Source organism: Symphalangus syndactylus, chromosome 12, assembly GCF_028878055.3.
Source record: "Symphalangus syndactylus isolate Jambi chromosome 12, NHGRI_mSymSyn1-v2.1_pri, whole genome shotgun sequence".
Lineage (NCBI taxonomy): Eukaryota > Metazoa > Chordata > Mammalia > Primates > Hylobatidae > Symphalangus > Symphalangus syndactylus.
In genome coordinates, this window is record NC_072441.2 from 132766001 (window position 1) to 132788947 (window position 22947).

General features: G+C 46.3%; 1 protein-coding gene across 1 annotated transcript in view; it reads left to right on the plus strand.

Moving 5' to 3' along the window:
* Positions 1–21149, plus strand: part of EIF2B3 (eukaryotic translation initiation factor 2B subunit gamma) — a 137316-nt gene extending 116167 nt beyond the window's left edge. Inside the window, exons 11-12 of the mRNA XM_055254581.2 lie at positions 13600–13703; positions 20986–21149. Coding sequence (XP_055110556.1) covers positions 13600–13703; positions 20986–21038 — 157 coding nt within the window. The 3' untranslated portion in view covers positions 21039–21149. The remainder of the gene's footprint in view (positions 1–13599; positions 13704–20985) is intronic.
* The last annotated feature ends 1798 nt before the right edge of the window (positions 21150–22947 follow it).

Here is a 22947-nt window from a genome sequence, read left to right on the forward strand (position 1 = left end):
GAGGATCAGTTGAACCCTGGAGGCAGAGGTTGCAGTGAACCGAGATTGCACCACTGCACTCCAGCCTGGGTGACAGAGTGAGACTCTGTCTCAAAAAAAAAAAACAAAAAAAACTGAGAACTGACAACTGAAGCCTTGGGAGCAGAGTAGATGAAATCACCCAGGGAGAGTGTGTGACGTGAAAAGAAAAGAAACCAAAACAAAACCTTGGGGAATGGGAACTAACAGCAAGCAATTTTAGACATAAGAAAAGGAATCTAAGGAGACTGACAAGGAATGAGCAAGAAGGGGACATGTGGGGTAAGGGAGGGGAGAGTTGACAGATGAAGCCCAGGTTTCCGGTTACAGGAAGAGTGGATGGTGGTGCACTCACTGAGATGAGGAAGGAGGGACAGATTTGTGGGAGATAAGGTCTGTGTAGGGCACAAGAGGTTGGAAGTGCCTGTAGGGCATCAGGTATGTGGAGATGTCTGGTATTCAGTTTGTGGTTAGAGCTTAGGAGAAGAGGTCAGACCCAGAGATAAAGTCTTTGTCTCTTTCCCAAATCATTCTTGTGATATTCTCTCTCTCTCTCTCTTTTGAGACGGGGTCTCTCTTTGTCCCCCAGGCTGGAGTGCAGTGATGCGATCGTGGCTCACCGCAGCCTCAACACCCTGGGCTTAGGTGATCTGCTCACCTCAGCCTCCTGAGTAGCTAGGACCACAGGCATGTGCCACTATATTTTTAGTAGAGACCAGGTCTCACTATGTTGCCCAGGCTTGAATTCCTGAGTGCCTCCTAAAGTGCTGAGATTACAGGCATGAGCCACTATACCACTACATTGTGGTGTTCTCTAACTTATTTTTCCTGTCTTCATCATTCTTTGTCTTCTATATTTATCCTTCCCCCATTGTTCTTATGAATTAGAACATGAGCTTTGAGTCAGACTGCCAAACTGAATCCTAGGTCTGTCACTTATTAGTCTCTTAAAGAATTGGCCAAATTAGCCAGGCGTGGTGGTGCACACTGTAGTCCCAGCTACTCAGGAGGCTGAGGCAGAAGAATCGCTTGAACCCAGCAGGCAGAGGTTGCAGTGAGCTGAAATCACACCACTGCACTCCAGCCTGGGTGACAGAGCAACAGAGCGAGACTCCATCTCAAAAAAAAAAAAAAAAAATGGCCTTACCTCTTTGTGCCTGATTTTCTCATTATAAAATGGGGGTAAAACTGAATTACCTTGTAGATTTATTGGGAGTACTAAATTAGTTAGTAAATATAAAGCTTTTTTTTTTTTTTCGAGATAGTCTCACTCTGTCACCCAGGCTGGAGTGCAATGGCGTGATCTCAGCTCGCTGCAACCTCCGCCTCCTGAGTTCAAGCGATTCTCCTGCCTCAAGCTCCTGAGTAGTTGGGATTATAGGTGCGCACCCCCACACCCGGCTAGTTTTTGTGTTTTAGTAGAGACAGGGTTTCACCATGTTGGCCAGGTTGGTCATGAACTCCTGACCTCAAGTGATCTGCCTGTCTCAGCCTCCCAAAGTGCTGGGATTACAGGCATAAGCCACCGTGCCCGGCCATATAAAGCATTTAGGATAGTTGGTTGCTATTTTTTTTATTTATTATTGTTGTTGTTATTATATTCCTACTTTATCCCATTTCACAAGGATGGCATGTTGCCAACATTGTCTTTCTAAAGAATATCTCTGATCACATCCTTGTTCTATTAAAAACCTTTTGAATGCTCCCTCTTACCTTTAGAAGAAATTGGAACTTCATGATTTCTCATGGTCTGGCTCCAGCACTAAGTCTGGAATGCTAGTGTGAGATGAGGCCTTAGAAGTCATCCAGCTGAACTCCTGAATTTTTATAGATGAATAAATGTAGCATTCCAGACATTTTTCTTGTTGCACCCCTGCTACGCCATGTCCTCTTCCAGACTCCTGGATAAGACTGACAAACATCACCACTCTCTTAAACCAGAACTACACTTGCCTTCGTCCATTTGATCACCTGGTTCCAGGTAATTCATGAGCTTTGTAGCTTCCATTCTCTCAGGCTTTCCAAGGACGACAATGGCATAACTTTCCCCATATGCTCTAATTAGCAACCTTTCCCTGCCCTTCTGTGGGTGGGCAGGGCCAGGCACAGTGGGTCACACCTGCAACCTCTAATCCCAGCACTTTGGGAGGCTGAGGCGGGCAGATTGCCGAGCTCAGGAGTTCAAGACAGTCTGGGCAACACGGCAAAACCCTGTCTCAAAAAAAAAAAAAAAAATCCAGTGTTAGTGTTAGTGTCCTAATTGACATGAAGAGACTTGGTGAGCAAACCATGGCTCCCTAAGACATTACAGCTTTCCCTTTTTTTTTTTTTTTTTTTTTTTTTGAGACAGAGTCTCGCTCTGTCACACAGGTTGGAGTACAGTGGCACGATCTCAGCTTACTGCAAGCTCCGCCTCCCAGGTTCACACCATTGTCCTGCCTCAGCCTCCTGAGTAGCTGGGACTACAGGTGCCCGCCACCATGTCCAGCTAATTTTTTGTATTTTTAGTAGAGACAGGGTTTCACCATGTTAGCCAGGATGGTCTCGATCTCCTGATCTTGTGATCCACTCACCTCGGCCTCCCAAAGTGCTGGGATTACAGGCGTGAGCCACCGCGCCTGGCCAACACTGCAGCTTTCTGTATGAGAAAAGAGGTTCAGAGAAAAGGCCTAGCGTATCTCATAGTCATTTGCTGTGTTGGAGGAGACAAGTTTTCATTCTGTCGCCCAGGCTAGAGTGCAGTGGCACAATCATGGCTTACTGCAGCCTCAACCTCCCGGGCTCAAGTGATTTTCCCACCTCAGCCTCCCAAGTAGCTGGGACTACGGGCGTGTGCCACTACACGGCTAATTTTTTTTTTTTTTTTTTTTTTTTTTTTTTTTTTTTTTTTTTTTTAGAGACAGAGTTTCTGTGTTGCCTAGACTGGCTACTACTTCTTTTTTTTAAATAAAAAAGTTGAGGTAGCCGGGCGCGGTGGCTCACGCTTGTAATCCCAGCACTTTGGGAGGCCGAGGCGGGCGGATCACGAGGTCAGGAGATCGAGACCACGGTGAAACCCCGTCTCTACTAAAAAATACAAAAAATTAGCCGGGCGTGGTGGCGGGCGCCTGTAGTCCCAGCTACTCGGAGAGGCTGAGGCAGGAGAATGGTGTGAACCCGGGAGGCGGAGCTTGCAGTGAGCCGAGATTGTGCCACTGCACTCCAGCCTGGGCGACAGAGCCAGACACCGTCTCAAAAAAAAAAAAAACAAAACAAAACAAAAAAAAAGTTGAGGTAAAGCTATAGGCAGCCCACACAAGGCTAATGACTGGGAAGGCTGTTAGCAATTACCCAATCCTGTGAATGAGCTCCTGCTGATAAGATCAGACATCTTACATCCCATATGAACTTTTTCCCATTATTTTGGGGTCACTTAGTTTTAATTACTTATGGTAAACCTGGGAAAGGTAATTAAATTGCAGTCAAGTGAGACTTGATTACCCTGCTGCTATTATGTCTTGGCTAAGTGGCAGGGTAGGAGCATAAAATTGTTCAGAAGGGAGTTTCTCATATTCGTTGTGTGCTTGTCTCTGCCGGCAGTGGTGGGCTGCTGAGGCTTTCTGGACACCTGCCCAAGGTCTTCGGGGCTTGAGGGATGCTAATAGGACCACCTTGGAGAAGGTGTAGGCGAGACTATTCAGAGACAGCTCCTGCCCATCTTTCTCATGTTCTGGCATTTTATATAACAGCTGATGCTCAGGAATTCGCAGTGTAGTGAACACTTCATTGTCAAGGCTTGAGTGTCAGCCCTGTATTCTGCATCTTTGGTCCCCTGGTCCCAAGCAACCTCTCCTGCATTTCCCCCTAATCCAAGGCACATGACCCAAGCAGCAGTCCAGAGTAGCATCTTCACATGCTGGCAGGCTAGAAAGCCAGGTTCTCACCTAGGTTTTCCATGCTTTTTGCAGTTAGCAAGTGTAGCCCTCAGCGCCAGGTAAGAAATTACTACTTCTCATCATTACCCTGAGTGTACCCTTCACCTACACTCAACTGACTGCCCTGCGCACTGGGTTTCTTACATTCCTACTTCCCTTTATTTCTAACATTCACTCTGCCTGAATTGCCTCTGTTTGGAGCTCTTTCCTGTAAAAATCCTACCCATCTTGCAAGATCCAATGCATATTCCAACTCTTCCATGCAGCTTTCTTAAGACGTCATAGCCGGCCAGGCATGGTGGCTCACGCCTGTAATCCCAACACTTTGAGAGGCCAAGGCGGGCCAATCACCTGAGGTCAGGAGTTCGAGACCACCCTGGCCAACATGGTGAAACCCCGTCTCTACTAAAAATACAAAAATTAGCTGGGCGTGGTGGTGCATGCCTGTAATTCTAGCTACTCAGGAGGCTGAGGCAGGAGAATTGCTTAAACCGGGGAGGCAGAGGTTGTGGTGAGCCGGGATTGCACTATTGGACTCCAGACTGGATGACAGAGCGAAACTCCATTGAAAAAAAAAAAAATTGTCATAGCCATAAACTATTTCCCCCACCTCTGTGCTCCCTGTGCACCCATAACACTTTATTCATGCTCACATGGTACTGTGGCACTTACTGCATCTTTCTTCTCTCTTCAACTAGACTATAAATGCCTTGAATATAGAATTTTCTTTTTTTTTCTTTGAGACGGAATCTCACTCTGTCACCCCCGCTGGAGTGCAATGGCACAATCTCAGCTCACTGCAACCTCCACCTGCCAGGTTTAAGCAGTTCTCCTGCTTCAGCCTCCCGAGTAGCTGGGACTACAGACATGCGCTACCATGCCCAGCTAATTTTTTGTATTTTTAGTAGAGATGGGATTTCTCCATGCTGGCCAGGCTGGTCTCAAATTCCTGACCTCATTATCTGCCCACCTCAGCCTCCCAAAGTGCTGGGATTACAGGCGTGAGCCACCGCACCTGGCTAAATATAGAAATATTTTTATATGTCTTTATATCCCCTAACTTCTTAATACTGCAGTTTTTACATAGTAGATATCTTATAATCTTTTACTGAATGAAAAATGGAGATCTCTGATTTAACCCCTCTACTATAACTGGCTAAATATCTGTTAAGAGATCCCTCTCTGCTTCTAGAAAAAAATATTGTACATGATTATAGAGAGGGAGAAAAAAGAAAATAAATAAAATGTTTAAAAGTTGGTACCAATGATGATGACTAGGCTCAGTGGCTCACGCCTGTAATCTCAGCACTTTGGGAGGCTGAGGCGGGTAGATCACCTGAGGTCAGGAGTTCGAGATCAGCCTGACCAACATGGAGAAACGCCATACAAAATTACTCGGGCATGGTGACACATGCCTGTAATCCCAGCTACTCGGTTGGCTGAGGCAGGAGAATCACTTGAACCCCGGAGGGTGGAGGTTGCAGTGAGCCCAGTTCGTGCCATTGCACTCCAGCCTGAGCAACAAGAGCAAAACTCCTCTTGAAAAAAAAAAAAAAGTTGGTACCAATGTTACGAATATAGAAAAAAATTTGTGGATGAGTGCTTCATTCCTTAAAGCTCACCAAATTGAAAAAACAAAACCACAGAAGGAAGCTTTATCTATAATAAAATGAAATAACCTACGCATACCTATGCACAGACTACAGAATATCTGCCAGATACAGTGAAATTTAGATTAAATCCAAAGAGAACACAAAGATTCAACATAAAGAGAGAAGGAATGGGAACATGGGTGAACCAAAGAAGAAACATCAAACATCCTTTTTTCAAAATACCAAGGCATGCAGAACTGAAAGAAAAAACATGAGGCCACATAGACGGGAGAAAATCAGGCTGGCTTCACACATTTCTTTTCTTTTTTTTTTAAGACAGAGTCTCACTCTGTTGCCCAGGCTGGAGTGCAGTGACAATTTCAGCTCACTGCAACCTCCACCTCCCAGGTTCAAGCAATTCTCCTGCCTCAGCCTCCCAAGTAGCTGGGGTTATAGGCGTGCACCACTACACCCAGCTAATTTTTGTATTTTTAGTAGAGACGGGGTTTCACCGTGTTGGATCAGGCTAGTCTCGAACTCTTGACCTCAAGTGATCCTCCTGCCTTGGCCTCCCAAAGTGCTGGGATTACAGGTGTAAGCCACCACGCCCAGCCTGGCTTCAGACTTTTCTGTGATAACATTTCAGGCCAGAAGACAGTGAAACAACATTTAGAGAATTTAGAAGGGAAACATTTGTGACCTAAGAATCTTATAACCTTCCATATTTCATCCCTACAAGGAAAGAAAACACAAAAGAATCCTGTAGCCAGTTATGGTTGCTATGTAAATGCATCAGAAGTATTCCAGGGCTCAGGACATGTGTCATCCTCTGGAAAACTCTACTTGAAGACATAATATAGCCAAGGAAGAAATGAAAATGGATAGTTTAAGGTATAAAAGTGAATCCTCTTAAATATAAGTCTAATTAGAGGTAATTAGAGTTGCAGAAAAGAACATAATTGTTAAAAGAATTCTTTTTGGAGACAGAGTCTTGCTGTGTCACCCAGGCTGGAGTGCAGTGGCATGATCTTGGCTCACTGCAACCTCTGCCTCCTGGGTTCAAGCTATCCTCCCACCTCAGCCTCCCAAGTAGCTGGGACTACAGGCACACACCACCACACCAGGCTAATTTTTGTATTTTTAGTAGACGGGGTTTGCTATGTTGGCCAGGCTGGTCTTGAACTCCTGACCACAGGTGATCCACCCACCTCAGCCTCCCAAAATGCTGGGATAACAGGCATGAGCCACCATGCCCAGCACTTCTGTCATACTCTTGAAAACACCAAATTATGACACTTTGGGAAGATCCCCTGGATTAAAGGGGCTCCTAATGGCTTTTGGTTCATTCCCTGCCTTTGAACCATTTGCACTAAACCCATCTTCTTAGATGAAGAATTCTGCACCTTGACTCTTTAAGGCCGTTACATCTTTGCTTTGATTTCCCCTAAACTCCCTAGCCTCTGCTTAGGGAATATAAGGACTTAGATTTCTTAGGAGGGAGCCATTTCTCACCACTAAATCTTATATGGTGAAGGGGGGCATACAGAACTAAAAGGAGGAAATTTTCAGCCTGCTCACTGGAGCCAGTACATTTTAATCTAGAGGACCCAAGAGGAAGAGTGACCAGAAACAGGGAAAAGGTAAGATCATTTCTTCAAGTATTACATATCATTACCTGAATTAACCTGGATAAATCACAAATATAATGTTGAAGAGGGGAAAGCAAGTTGCAGAAGGATACACAGAGAATGGTAACATGTATGTACAATTTTAAAACATTAAAAACAATATTGTATGTTTAATATATGTAGTAAAAATACTTAGGAACAATAAACACCACAGTCAAATAATGAATACCCTGGTGGAAGAAGGAAGGAAACAGGATGAAAGAAAGATGCTTAGCAAGTTGGATTGTTTGTTTCTTAAGCTGTTTGGTGGATACACAGGCGTTCTTTATATTATTCTCTAGGTTTTTTTCTATACTTAAAATATTTCATTAAAAATAATACATGGTTGCCAGATGCAGTGGTTCACACATGTAATCCCAACACTTTGAAGGCTGAGACAGAAGGATCACTTGAGGCCAGGAGTTTGAGACCAGCCTGGGCAACGTAGCAAAATTCCATCTCTACCAAAAAAAAATTGTTTTAAATTATAAATAATAAAATATAACTTTTAATAAAAATAACACATGATTCTTTCTCTAGAGAGATACTTGGACCAGCTTAGAAGGGCTTAGGTTAGGAGGCTCCCAGTACCTAGAGAGATATGGGTGACTCAGCCATAATCTTTGGGCCAAAGTGTTGAGTTGGCCTAAAGCAGACCTTAGTCACATGCCTAGAAAAGCTACACATATCTTCAGTTTCATTCCCTTTTCTTCCCCCAGGGTCATGAGTAGTTTAGAAAGCCTGTCAACTAATATTCAAAAAAGAAAAGAACCTGCCCATCCTCAGAGTTACTGAGAAGTTTCATGGCTCTTTGCCGAATATTCTGTAAGTCAATAGCTGAGGCAGGAGCCCGTGATACACTGGAGTGTCACTTTAGGCCTGGGCACATTGCCTAACATCTGTGAATCTCAATTTTCTCTGTAAAAATTGGAATAAATACCACCATCCCTGCAAGTTTGCTGAAAGGATTCAGTTATAAAGTGAGTGTAGGCTGGGTGCAGTGGCTCATGCCTGTAATCCCAGCACTTTGGGAGGCCAAGGCGGGTAGATCATGAGGTCAGGCGTTCGAGACCAGCCTGGTCAACATAGTGAAACCCATCTCTACTAAAAATACAAAAAATTAGCCGGGCATGGTGGCAGATGCCTGTAATTCCAGCTACTTGGAAGGCTGAGGCAGGAGAATCGCAGTGAGCCGAGATCATGCCACTGCACTCCAGTCCGGGCAACAGTGTGAGACTCCATCTCAAAAAATAATAATAAAATGAGTATAAAGTGCTTTATATAATGACTGAGATGTATCAGACGTTAGATATATGTGAGTTCCCTTTCCTCCCTTGAAATAACTGAAGAAAGTCCTACCTAAAGCCAGAAGAGGAGCAAGAATTTGGAGGCACTCTTGCTTCTCAGTCAGCCTTCTTCCTCAGGTGATAGGCCACAACATAGCATAGTGTGGTGTGCCTGGCCAAGCAGTGATCTTACTGTAGTACTCTGTTTTTCTCATGGCCTCCTTTCCACTGAAGCATTACAGTTTTCAGAGTAGTTTTGCAAAGCCTGCCTCTGTGCTTGAAATTTGAACCCACCAAGGAGAAATGAGGACCAAGTCTTCATTAGTCTTAGCCATCACTGAGCAGCGTCTTAGAGAACACAGCTAGACATTCGCACAGCAGAGTGCTTCGTGCCAACCTGAGAGTTAAAACTAGGATGCAGAAGCTGTAGTTCTAGTCTGGAGCAAGTTTTTTTGTTGGACTATAGGAACTCACCTCTTCTCTCTCCTTAGGCACTAAACAGAAAAGACAGAGTCCTTGCTGCCAATTGGCAACCTGGAGAGGGCTTGTTTGATAGAGTCTTATCTTTCCATTCCCTGTAGCATGAACAGATACACTCCCAGTAAAGTCCTTGATCCTGGAGTTTCTTCTTGGATGGGGAAAAGCTGTGTTGGGTTGAAGTTTTTCCAAAGTACCTCAGCCTTGCTATTGGAGGTGATTTGGGCTGCACAATAATACTGGGGAACAATTGAGGATACAAATGGTCAGAAAAGAGCTTCACACCCAGTAAGCTGTTGTCAGGTATTCATCTCAAAGCCTTCTATAGATCCACTTACCAGGAGCCTCAGGAGAGCCCACAGCTTTCCATCGGTCACCCCACTTTCCCTATCATATCTGCAGGCTCCACAGCAGTGGTTTATGTGTCTCAGAAAGAGTTACACATCAACTGGATGAGACAGGCAATATGGGAGGTTCCTGAAGACCCCAATCAGATCCACTAAGCCTAAGGAAAACCAGGCTGTTTATTGCTATGGAAATCTGACCTCAGTTATTCTTGTCTCTTCCTTCCAGAAATCTCTCCCACTTATATCCCAGATTCCAAAATAGACATTTAATTGTCTCTAATTATGGCTGCTTGAGTTCCTGTTGGCTGCTTCTCGTCTGCTGACTATGTTTACCTCTTGCCTAGCTTCAGAGCATACGTTCTTTGGCTCTTACGACTAAGTAGGAAGCATACCCCTACTACCACCTTGGAAAAAGAAATAAGACTTTTCCATGATAAACTAGTAGCCAACTGAAAGGCAGCTCTGTCCCAGGAGCCTCTGTATCTAAAGCTTTCTATACTTCCTTATTACCGCTTTTGGAGGAATTTTCCCCAAAAAGCAGGAACCACCCTAACTGCTTACTGGACTGCTTTGCATTAGGCAAGTTGGAAAGTTATGGAAGCTCTCTTAAAGCCCACCCACTGAGTGTATCCCAAGGCTGCCAAAGGGCAAACCAGTGCTGTCTCTGCCCATCTCTAGCCTACACCACAGAGATGCTGTGGTTTTGGCCTTTTGCTACTTTCCAAAAGGCTTTAACCTCCTAGGAGAACAGAGATAAAGAAGACTCTGAAATGCCATAAAGTGCTAGTATTTCTTTTTGCATTTTACTAAGTTTTGGCATTTGGGAAGAATCTTTTTTAATGGTCTGTGTATCAGTGTTTCTAGTCCTTGGAATGTCCCCTTTCCCACCCCCTCATGCCTCTTGGGTTGGGAATTTTTCCTTAGTTTTGTTTTGTTAGAAGGGTGCTTACACCCTGTCTATCCTCCTCCTTCTCCCTTCCAGCTGCCCATTTTTTCTCTTCCCATTTCTGACTCAGGGGTACTGAATATCCCCTTGTTAGGAAAAAGCTTCTTCCACTGAGCCATATCAGCTCAGAATAAGGCAGTTCTAGGTCCCTTCTAGTCTTTTCTTAATTTCTTTGTATTGCATTATGATTAAATTATGGATTCTGAAGTCAGGCAGACCTAGATTTAAATCTGTTACTAGCAGTTATATGGTTTTGGGTGAATGGTTTAACTCCTCTAAATCTGTTACCTCATCTGCAAAATGTGGTTGCTCTTTTTTACTGCATCAGAGATAAAAATAGTACTCCTAGAATCATCTAGGAAGGGTTTTCTTCTAGTTAAATACATTAAGCTCCTATCCAACACCTACCAAAATAATTGATGGGGGCCAGGACACTGAGGGTGGCTTTATTTGTTATTTTTTACACGGCTCAGGTGATTTTCAGATGAAATTACTGGATTTGTTAGCCAGGCATGATGGCTCATGCTATAGTCTCAGCTGCTTGGGGGGCTGAAGCAGAAGGATCACTTGAGCCCAGGAGATGGAGGCTGCAGTGAGTCAAGATCACACCACTGCACTCCAGCCTGGGTGACAAAGTGAGACCTTGTCTCAAAAAAAAGAAATTACTAGATTTGTGGCCAGGCGAGGTGGCTCACGCCTGTAATCCTAACACTTTGGGAGGCTGAGGCAGGCAGATCACTTGAGGTTTACTTGAGGCAGATCGCACCACCGCACTCCAGTCTGGGGGACAGAGCAAGACTTCATCTCAAAAAAAAAAGAAGGCTGGAACACCTGAGGTCAGGAGTTGGAGACCAGCCCGGCCAACATGACGAAACCCTGCCTCTACTAAAAATACAAAAAATTAGCCAGGCGTGGTGGCGGGCACCTGTAATCCCAGCTACTTGGGAGGCTGAGGCAGGAGAATTGCTTGAACCCGGGAGGCAGAGGTTGCAGTGAACTGAGATCGCGCCATTGCACTCCAGCCTGAGTGACAGAGCGAGACTCTGTCTCAAAAAAAAAAAGGCCGGGCGCGGTGACTCACGCTTGTAATCCCAGCACTTTGGGAGGCCGAGGCGGGCGGATCACGAGGTCAGGAGATCGAGACCATGGTGAAACCCCGTCTCTACTAAAAATAAAAAAAAATTAGCCGGGCATGGTGGCGAGCGCCTGTAGTCCCAGCTACTCGGAGAGCCTGAGGCAGGAGAATGGCGTGAACCCGGGAGGCGGAGCTTGCAGTGAGCCGAGATTGTGCCACTGTACTCCAGCCTGGGCGACAGAGCAAGACTCTGTCTCAAAAAAAAAAAAAAAAAGAAAGAAAAAAGAAATTACTAGATTTGTAAAAGTCACCCCTATAATGTACAGAGAGTATATATTTAGCACAATACCTGGCATAGAGTAGATGTACAATAAAGGTTAGTTATAAATTTCTTTTTTTTTTTTTTTTTTGAGATAGAGTTTCACTCTTGTCGCCCAGGCTGGAGTGCAATGGTGCAATCTCGGCTCACTGCAGCCTCCGCCTCCCAGGTTCAATTGATTCTCCTGCCTCAGCCTGCTGAGTAGCTGGGATCACAGGTGCACACCACCATGCCTGGCTAATTTTCGTATTTTTAGTAGAGGTGGGGTTTCACCATGTTGGCCAAGGCTGGTCTCAAACTCCTGACTTCAGGTGATTCACCTGCCTCGGCCTCCCAAAGTGCTGGGATTACAGGCATGAGCCACTGCACCCAGCCAAGTTAGTCATAATTTTCAAAAGGACCTTTCCTCCAACCTGGCAGTCTTTAAGAGCCAAGAAGATGCTCTGTTTGTGACAAGATCTCCCTCTATCACCCAGGCTAGAGTGCAGTGGTGCAATCACAGTTCACCGCAGCCTCTACCTCCTTTGCTTAAGCGATCCTCCTGCCTCAGCCTCCTGAATAACTGGTACTACAGGATGCACCACCATGCACAGCTAGCTTTTTTATTTTGTGTAGAGATAGAGTCTCACAATGCTGCCCAAGCTGGTCTTGAACTCCTGGGCCCAAGTGATCCTTCCACCTCAGCCTCCCAAAGTACTGGTATTACAGGGGTGAGCCAACACATATGGCCTAGGAGGATGCTTTTTAAATACACTTAAATGCTATGAGCAAGTGGTGCTGCTCTTGGGGTATGCTTTAGGGTCTGGAGTAGTCTTTTATGTGGAATGGAGTTGGCTTTTAAAAAATCCTTTTTAGCCAGGCATAGTGATGGGCACCTGTAATCCCAGAGACTTGGGAGGCTGAAGCAGGAGAATTGCTTGAGCTCAAATTCGAGGCCAGCCTGGGCAACATAATGATACCTTATCTCTTAAAAAATTGTTTAAGCCAGGCACGGTGGCTCACTCCTGTAATCCCAGCACATTGGGAGGCCGAGGCGGGTGGATCACTTGAGGCCAGGAGTTCAAGACTATCCCGGCCAACATGGTGAAACCCTATCTGTACTAAAAATACAAAAAATAGCCAGATGTTGTGGCCCTGTAGTCCCAGCTACTTGGGAGGCTGAGGCAGGAGAATTGCTTGAACCCAGGAGGTGGAGGCTGTAGTGAGCCAAGATCGCGCCACTGCACTCCAGCCTGGGCGACAGAGACAGACTCCGTCTCAAAAAAAAAAAAAAAAAAAAAAAAAAAAATTTTTTTTTGAATGAGTACGGCTTTGCTTAACCAGAGTCTGTGGTGAAAGTGTGGGGAGCCCATTGTTTCCAGAGTTGATCTCCTAGGAGGATTTGTGTTTTCTGAGCCTCAAATGAAATTTGGTATATATTCCCAGATGAGAAGCAGCAGTGATGGGTCAGCCTAAGGACCACACCCAGACCAAAGAAGAGGTTGGATAGAATTTAGACCTCTAGGTTCTGGTATCCTAAAGAACTGAAGTAATTAGCCAGGCATGGTGGTGTGCACCTGTAGTCCCAGCTACAGGTTGAGGTGGGAGGATCACTTGAACCCAGGAGTTTTAGAGGCTGCAGTGAGCTGTGATCACACCACTGCACTCCAGCCCCAGTGACACAGTGAGACCCTGTCTCAAAAAAAAAAAAAAAGGAAAAAGGAACTGAAGTCAGAATATCTTCTTTTCAGGCCTTAGAGAAAGATCGTTATGAGCATAGTCCCAAATCTGGATTTCTCTGAAGCCAGGTCCTCCCTTGGCTTACCATTCTGTCTTCCACTGATAACTTGAGGCAGGTAGCCATTAACTAGACTGCCCATTTGTTCCTGGCCTAGGGAGGAGCCAGAACCCCCAACCAATAGTAACGAGGATGGTGATGCGAGCCCTGGGTCCTCCCTAACTTTGCTACTGTGTTACAGAAGCAACATCCAAGGCAGTGTCATCTGCCACAATGCTGTGATCGAGAAGGGTGCAGACATCAAGGACTGCTTGATTGGAAGTGGCCAGAGGATTGAAGCCAAAGGTAAGCCAGATTACAATCACAGATTCCATTTTTACTTCTCACACCAGCACTGATAATGCCAAAGGCTGGTGAGGATGTGGGAAACAAGCACATACGTACACTGCGGGCGAGAACATAAATTGATAAAGCCATCTTTGGAGAGCAGTTGACATCACTGTCAATTTTTTTTTTTTTTTTCGGAGTTTCGCTCTTGTTGCCCAGGCTGGTGTGCAGTGGCGCAATCTCGGCTCACTGAAACCTCTGCCTCCTGGCTTCAAGCGATTCTCCTGCCTCAGTCTCCCGAGTAGCTGGAATTACAGACATGTGCCACCACGCCCGGCTAATTTTTTGTATTTTTAGTAGAGACGGGTTTCTCCATGTTGGTCGGGCTGGTTGCGAACTCCTGACCTCAGGTGATCCGCCCGCCTCAGCCTCCCAAAGTGCTGGGATTACAGGCGTGAGCCACCGTGCCTGGCATCACTGTCAAATTTTTTAATTTTGACTTAACAGTTTCATTTCTAGGAATTAATCTTATAGATAAGCTTATACATGTATGCACCCTTAATCTCAAATCCTTGAAAACATACCAATGGATCTAATGGCCCAGGTTGGCACCAGTACTGTACAGTGATTCTTGAAGGCGAGGCACAGTGGCTCATGCCAATAATCCCAACACTTTGGGAGGCTGAAATGTGAGGATCGCTTGAGCCTAGACAACATAGCAGGAACCCATCTCTACAAAAAAATTAAAAATTAGCCAGGCACAGTGGCACGCACGTGTTGTCCCAGCTACTCAAGAGGCTGAGGCAGGAGGATTGCTTGAGCCTGAGAGGTCAAGGCTGCAGTGAGCTGAGATCGCACCACTGCACTCTAGCTTGGGTGACAGAGGGAGACCCTGTCTTAAAAATAATAATAAAAATTAAAATGACTGATTGCTTTTGGTATTATTCCTAAACCTAAAATAAGGTGGGGAGGCGAGTTGCTGAAGGAATTAACCCTACCAACTCTGCAGACGCCACATCATTTCCTTCTTCCATTTCCTCCCCCTTCCCTTTTTTAAAGTCAGATGCCTTCCTTTTGGGCTTTAGAATCAAACAGACCTGGGTTCACATCTCAACTCAACTTAGTGGCTGTGCACCAAGTTAAATTTTTAATCATTAAGCCCTCGGATTTTCCTTTATTTTTATTTTTATTTTTATTTTTTGAGACAGAGTCTTGGTCTGTCGCCTAGGCTGGAGTACATTAGTGCTATCTCAGCTCACTGCAGCCTCCTCCTCCTGGATCCAGGTGATTCTTGTGCCTCAGCCTCCCAGGCAGCTGAGACTACAGGGGCACACCACCACCCTTGGCTAATTTTTGTGTTTTTAGTAGAGACAGGGTTTTGCAATGTCACCCAGGCTGGTCTTGAACTCCTGGCCTCAAGCAAGCCACCCACCTCACTTTCCCAAAGTGCTGAGATTACAGGTGTGAGCCACTGCGCCCAGCCCCACATTTTCTTAATTAGACAATTGGGACAATAATAGCTACCTTGGAGAATTGTGAGAATTACATATAATTAAATGACAGGTGTATGCACTACTCCTTGAGTGTACCAAAAGACTTAGAATTCCTCATACATACCGTGCCATTATACCTCTCCATGCTTTTACATGTGGTCTCTCTAGATTTCCTCTCTTGAAGACTCCGACCAAGTGTTTTCTCCTTTGTAGGACCTCCTCTGACTCTTCCCATGACTCCCCATAGCAGAACTACACATTCCTTTCACTGTGTCCTTGAGCTTTGCCACACCTTTATTAAAGTATGTTTCACAAGCCATGGCAATTATCCATGAATCAGCCTTCCCTACTAAGATCCTCAAGGTCAGCCGGGCATGGTGGCTCACACCTGTAATCCCAGCACTTTGGGAGGCTGAAGTGGGCGGATCACCTGAGGTCAGGAGTTTGAAACCAGCCTGACCAACATGGTGAAACCCTGTCTCTACTAAAAATACAAAAAGTAGCCGAGTGTGGTAGTGCAAGCCTGTAATCCCAGTTACCTGGGAGGCTGAGGCAGGAGAATTGCTGGAACCCAGGAGGCGGAGGCCGCAGTGAGCTGAGCAAAAAAAAAAAAAAGATCCTCAAGGTCGATTGTCTCATAACTATATGCATCCCTAGCTCTCAGAACAGGTCCTGATTTATGGTAAATGCTCAGACGAGGAAAAGAGTGAATGAATGAATGTTGGATCCGTGAAACATATTTTGGGGGATTTCAGGGTATAAAGTTAGGATTCCAAGAAAGGCCTCTGTGAGATGGTTGCAATCATCATGAGATGGGCTTCATAAACTCCTGGGCTTTCTGGCTTTAATTAACACTATGTGTCCACCTTTTAGCAAAGAGACCCTTTAATGGTCCTGCTGAAGGAGGGCTGGCCAGGGAAGTCACCTTGTCTGGGCTCCAAACTGGACAACCCACCACTTCCTTCTCTCTGTCCTCTGCTGGAAGTTCCAGTACATCCAGCACAGTGGTCAGTGCCCTCCTGCCACAGGAACTCCCTGGCCAGTTGCCTTTTTCCACTATTACTTCTTCTTTTTTTTTTTTTTTTTGAGACTGAGCCATAAGGTGAAAGCAAGCTCCTAGCCATCAGTGCAGCACCCAAGACTTGTTACTCTAGGTGACCTAGGCAAACACCAGTAATTCACGTCCTTACCAGCAAAGAGCTCAATAGATGGCAAAGTCTTCCGTCAGTCTTCCTCACATGAAGGGGTTTCAGGAAAAAACGTTCATCCTAAGAAATAATGCAGTCTCACCCAGGTGCGGTGGCTCATGCCTGTAATCCCAGCACTTTGGGAGGCTGAGGCGGGTGGATCACCTGTGATCGAGAGTTCGAGACCAGCCAGACCGACATGGAGAAACCCCATCTCTACTAAAAATACAAAAAATTAGCCGGGTGTGGTGGTGCATGCCTGTGATCCCAGCTACTTGGGAGGCTGAGGCAGAAGAATTGCCTGAACCTGGAAGGCAGAGGTTGTGGTGAGCCGAGATCGCGCCATCGCACTCCAGCTTAGGCGACAAGAGCAAAACTCCATCTCAAAAAAAAAAAAAAAAAAGAATGCAGTCTCCTCTCCAAATTCTAATCATTTTCATGCTCCAAAGTCACCACATCCATAGCAGTCTTTTTCCCCAAAAATATGGCTCATAACTCAGTGTAGGCATCCCTACCCTCTTCTAGCACCAACAAGAAAACAAGCCATTTTATAACAACTCTGACTTTCCTCACCCCATCCCAATACCCTCACTGGTTATCTCTGGCAAAAATACTAACAGCCATATTTGACCTTCTCAAGCAGTAGAATTGCTACAGCTAACAGTCAAAACCTAAAAAATGGCCGGGTACAGAGGCGGTAGCTCACACCTGTAGTCCCAGCACTTTGGGATCCACAAGGCGAGTGGATCACTTGAGGTCAGGAGTTCGAGACCAGCCCAGCCAACATGATGAAACCTCATCTCTACTAAAAATACAAAAATTAGCTGTGCATGATGGCACACACTTGTAATCTCAGCTACTTGGGAGGCTGAGGCAGGAGAATCACTTGAACCTGGGAGGCGGAGGTTGCAGTGAGCAGAGATCATACCACTGCACTCCAGCCTGGGCAACAGAGCAAGACTCCATTCAAAAAAAAAAAAAACACTAACTGCTAAAAGCATGCTTCATCTGAGTCTCTTCTTACAGTCAGTGACAGAACTTGGATCTCTTCCCTGTGGCCAGAGTGATCAGTTCTTTGACCATGAAAGTAGACCTGGTTAGGTCAGGCTGTTGATGTATTCTTGACACAGGTCAAATCCTCCTGGCCAGCAGGAAGCCTTTCCAGTTTCCCAGCAGTGCAGCTTTTATTTGTGACGTTTTTCCCTTCTATCCCATTGCTATTTTCCCAACTTATCATCCTCCCTTGTATTTTTCCCCTTGGGATCTTTCCCAACCTGATTCCAGCCCAAAGATTTTCCAGTGTATTTACTGGACCCTACTCCCATCCCTGAACAAGCATCACTAGCTTTGCTTAGTTTTTTGTGTTTTTGAGACAGGGTCTTGCTCTGTCACCCAGGCTGAAGTGTAGGTGGCACAGTCACAGCTCACTGTAGCCTTGACCTCCCGGGCTCAAGCACCCTCCCACCCCGGCCCCTGAATAGCTGAGATCACAGGCATGTGCCACCACATCCAGCTAATATTTTTATTTCTTGTAGAGATGGTGTCTAACTATTGCCCAGGCTGGTCTCAAACTCCTGGGCTCAGGCAGTCCACCCACCTTGGCCTCCCAAAGTGCTGGGATTGCAGGAGTGAGCCACCGCGCCTGGCCTAGTTCTGCTTGTTGTGCCCCTATAGGTTTACGCCAACTTACTGAATCGCCATGAAAATACATCAACCCCAACATGCCAGATATAGTCTCTGTTCCCTGGCTCCCCCTGCCCCTTCCAGGCCATTGGCTCACTGCCTCCTTTCTATAGTTCTTTTTCCTTGAAAGTTTTCTATAGCTCTTCTTACCTTTCACCCCATCATTGGTCAGCTTCCAGAGTACTTCCCTACATTTATTAAGAGTTTTAGCCTAGGTTAACAGTCTTCCTCTCCTCTGCCTCACTTGTCCATAACATCTTGGACAACTTAAACATATTCATCAGTAAACTGTCCAGCTCTCCAGCTTCATGATTCCTGAACTTCTCTACCAACCTTCATCTCCATTCAGCTTTAGCTCTCCACTCATGATCATATTCTATCTTTGTCATTACCCAAAACCTCTAAAATCATCATGTGGCAGTAGCTATGCTAGACACTGGGGATATAATCATAACTACACTGTTCCATCTCTCCTCTCAATGTTCTTATTTTTTGTTGTTGTTGTTGTTTTTTGAGACAGAATTTCACTCTTGTTGCCCAGGCTGGAGTGTAATGGTGCAATCTCAGCTCACCGCAACCTCCGCCTCCTGGGTTCAAGCGATTCTCCTGCCTCAGCCTCCCGAGTAGCTGGGATTACAGGCATGCGCCACCATGCCCGGCTAATTTTGTATTTTTAGTAGAGATGGGGTTTCACCATGGCCAGGCTGGTCTTGAACTCCCGACCTCAGGTGATCCACCTGCTTCGACCTCCCAAAGTGCTGGGATTAGAGGCATAAGCCACGGCGCCCAGAGCCCTCAATGTTCTTTATTTTTTATTTATTTATTTTGTTTTTGAGACGGAGTCTCACTCTGTCGCCCAGGCTGGAGTGCAGTGGCGCAATCTCGGCTCACTGCAAGCTCCGCCTCCCGGGTTCACGCCATTCTCCTGCCTCAGCCTCTCCGAGTAGCTGGGACTACAGGCACCCGCCACCACGCCCAGCTAATTTTTTTTTTGTATTTTTAGTAGAGACGGGGTTTCACCGTGGTCTCGATCTCCTGACCTCGTGATCCGCCCGCCTCGGCCTCCCAAAGTGCTGGGATTACAAGCGTGAGCCACCGCGCCCGGCCTCAATGTTCTTATAGTGAAGTAGAGGAGAATGGTATAATGATCTAGGAATAGAGATATGTATTAGGTAGAGTGGTTTCACAAAACAGGAAATGGACAGTTCAAAAGGGAAGGCATCGCATATTAGAGGTGCTACATTAGGGCACACAGGTTAGTAAGAGTGCAATGGGAAAAAATGGAGGGGGAAGCATTCTAGGCAGAGGCTTGTGCCAAAGTTCAAAGATATGAAACAGGGCCAAGTGCGGTGGCTCACACCTGATCCCAGCACTTTGGGAGGCCAAGGCGGGGTGGATCACTTGAGCCCAGGAGTTCAAGACCAGCCTGGCCAACATGGTGAAACCCCATCTCTACTAAAAATACAAAAAAAAAAAAATTAGCCACGTGTGGCATCATATGCCTGTGGTCCCAGCTACTGGGGAGGCTGAGGCAGGAGAATCACTTGAACCCAGGAGGCGGAGGTTGCAGGGAGCCAAGATCACGCCACTGCACTCCAGCCTGAGTGACAAAGCAAGACCCTGTCTCAAAAAAAAAAGGGGGGGGAGGGGGATTAAAACAGTATGGCTTATTGGTAAAATGGAGAATAAAATGGAGAATAGTGGGAAATGAAGCTGGAGAGGTAGGCAGAGATGTCATGGAGGGCCTTATGGGTTTGACCTTTATAGAAATAATACCCAGCTGGGCGTGGTGGCTCATGCTTGTAATCCCAGCACTTTGGGAGGCCGAGGCGGGCGGATCACGAGGTCAGGAGATCGAGACCACAGTGAAACCCCGTCTCTACTAAAAATACAAAAAATTAGCCGGGTGTGGTGGCGGGCGCCTGTAGTCCCAGCTACTCGGAGAGGCTGAGGCAGGAGAATGGCGTGAACCCGGGAGGCGGAGCTTGCAGTGAGCCGAGATTGCGCCACTGCACTCCAGCCTGGGCGACAGAGCGAGACTCCGTCTCAAAAAAAAAAAAAAAGAAATAATAATAGCCACAACTTATTGAGCATTCACTTACCTTTAACTCATTGAATTCTCACAACAGCCCTATGCAGTAGGTGTCATTATTTCCATATTATATATGAGGTATTGCCCTTTCTTCTTTGACTATCTTCATTTATCCTTTTAGCCTCATTTCTTACTCTTATCCCCTCATTTCCTAACTTCTGGCCACACCACAGTATTTCATGGTCCCCTTTCTCCCATCTCACTGTCTGCCCTTGCTGTTCTAACAGCCTAGAATATCTTCCTTTCCATCACTGCCTGGAGAAACTATTCACCCTTTAAGACCCAGTTTCAGTTCTCCTATTTAAAGCCTCACCACAGCCAGGTATGTAGAAAGTTGGTCCCATCCTCCTGCATAGGAGGGTGCTCTCTCTCTCATACCCCTATGCCCAAGAGCTTCTCAAGAACAGAGCCACAATAGTAGAGAAATAAATTTTTGTGAACACAGAATTAGAAGCAGTTGGGTTTGGCTGGGCGTGGTGGCTCATACCTGTAATCCCAGCACTTTGGGACGCTGAGGCTGGCGGATCACCTGAGGTCAGGAGTTCGAGACCAGCCTGGCCAACATGGTGAAACCCCATCTCTACTAAAAATACAAAAATTAGCCAGGCGTGGTGGTGGGCGCCTGTAATCCCAGCTACTCAGGAGGCTGAGGCAGGAGAATCGCATGAACCCGGGAGATGGAGGTTGCAGTAAGCCAAGATTGTGCCACTGCACTCCAGCCTGGGTGACAAGAGTGAAACTCTGTCTCAAAAAAACAACAACAACAACAAAAAAACAGTTCAGTTGGGTTTGAAATGTCATCTTGCTGCCAGTTCTCAGAAAACTTCTTTCCTTTTCTTTTGTAGCTAAACGAGTGAACGAGGTGATCGTGGGGAATGACCAGCTCATGGAGATCTGAGTTCTGAGCAAGTCAGACTCCTTCCTTTTGGCCTCCAAAGCCACAGATGTTGGCCAGCCCACCTGTTTAACTCTGTATTTATTTCCCAATAAAGAAGGGTTTCCAAAGGCATGCTGGAGACTTGTAGAGCAGTCCCAAGCTCCACGTCAGGTGGGCTCTAGGTGTACACAGTGTATGTTCATGAGTCATGTGGTGAAAATCATCTGGAGCAAGTGTGTGGGACAGGACAGACACGGTGACCTAACTCTTGTGTGCCAAGGTGTATCAGGTGGGGGCAGCAGCTGTCCAATGTAAAGCTCCTAGGAAGGCTACTTTCTGACTGGCTGACCCAACCCAGTCCTGAAAGTATCCCTCACCTAAAAGGACCTGGGAGTACTTCAGTCCTTTATCCTAATCAGCCTTTCTAGACCCATAGGCCTAGCTGCTGGCAGTGCCACGCCTGAGCATCAGCCCAGGACTCTGCTCCCATACCTACCATACAGATTCCCAGCCCCTTCCCCCACCTCACCCACAGCCCCACCCTCCATGCTCACCATTCACTTCCTCTCCTCCCAGCCTCTAGCCATTTCCCCTAGTTCAACTAATATCCCTTGGAGACTGAACAGAAGCAGGGGCAGCCCCTGCCTAGCCCACAAGCCTATTCCCACAGGTTTTAGTGGAGATAAGAACATGAAGAGCCATGGTCTGAGCCAAGCCAGACCCCGCTGCACCTCACCTCACGAGGTTTGCCCAACCTGGGAAGGAAGAGCCAGGAACCTGTATCATGGCTTGAAATTCCGTCTGACTCTCCTCCAGCTGCACTCCTTTATATCCTAATTCTGCAGACTCTCCTGCTTCAGATAATTGAGGAACGAAATTTCCATTTTCACAGCCCTTCTAGAGGCCTATCCACCTTCCCTCCACCACCCCTGCTCCCAAACACACATTCACTCTGCTCTCTCCCTGTATTGCTTTTACAACCTGCAGGTGTTTGGTGGAAGATAAAAGTGGTTCCTGGGGTGAGATTTCACCTCCTAGAATTATCAAAGTAAAGGTTTCTCTTGATGTCTTCACTGTGGGTGGCAGTAATTAGAAAGAATTATTTGAAATATGGGTTTGCATTGCTTCAAAAACCTCAAGGCTCACAAGTTTACTTGAGTAATCTTGCCTATCTTAGTCACAGAACTTGTGAGAGACTCCATGAGTGTTTCTACCCTGGGGGATCCCCACCTCTGTCAGTCTTCTTGAGAGCCCTGGAGCTCCCACTGGTCAGAACAAGGCTCCTGAAAGTTTGCCCTCATCAGGCAGCAGCTGAAATGGCCCCGGCAGAAGTGGTTGAAACCAACAGGGCTGAGGGGGATGTGGGGATAAAGAGCTGTGGTGCTGCCCAACACGGTCTCCTTTGGAACTGAAATTAAATTGGTGGGGCCTAGATGGTGCTGGAGACAGAGTCCTGGCCTGGGTGGAAGAAAATCTGTCCTCTGTAATTTTTGGTTTGGGTCAAATCACTCTCTCCTCTCTGACCTTGAGTGTTTCCATCTGCAAAATGAGAAAGTTAGACTGAATGTTAAAGGCCCTTCTGGTTCTCAGGTTTTGTCCTCTTTCTCAGAGCTTTCTTCCCCTTAGGGCCTGGGTCTCCCAAGGAGCCAGAAGATTGCTCCTTGACCACAGAAACGGGCTGGGAGGGAAAGTGGGGTGGAGGAGTAAAGGGCATTGATTAAACTGTCTCAGAGCCCTCCTGTACACTCTTGCCTGGCCTTCCCCATGGAGCCCTTAGAACCCCTGACAGTGAGACAGAGGAAAAACCTCTCCTGTGCCTTCCCTTTGCACAAGTCCATCGAACGGCCTCTGCATCAAGGAAAGGAAGGAGCTGGAGAAAACAAAAGGTAAAAGCTTTCCCAGAGGAAGGCGTTGTTGAGTTTGAGTCCCA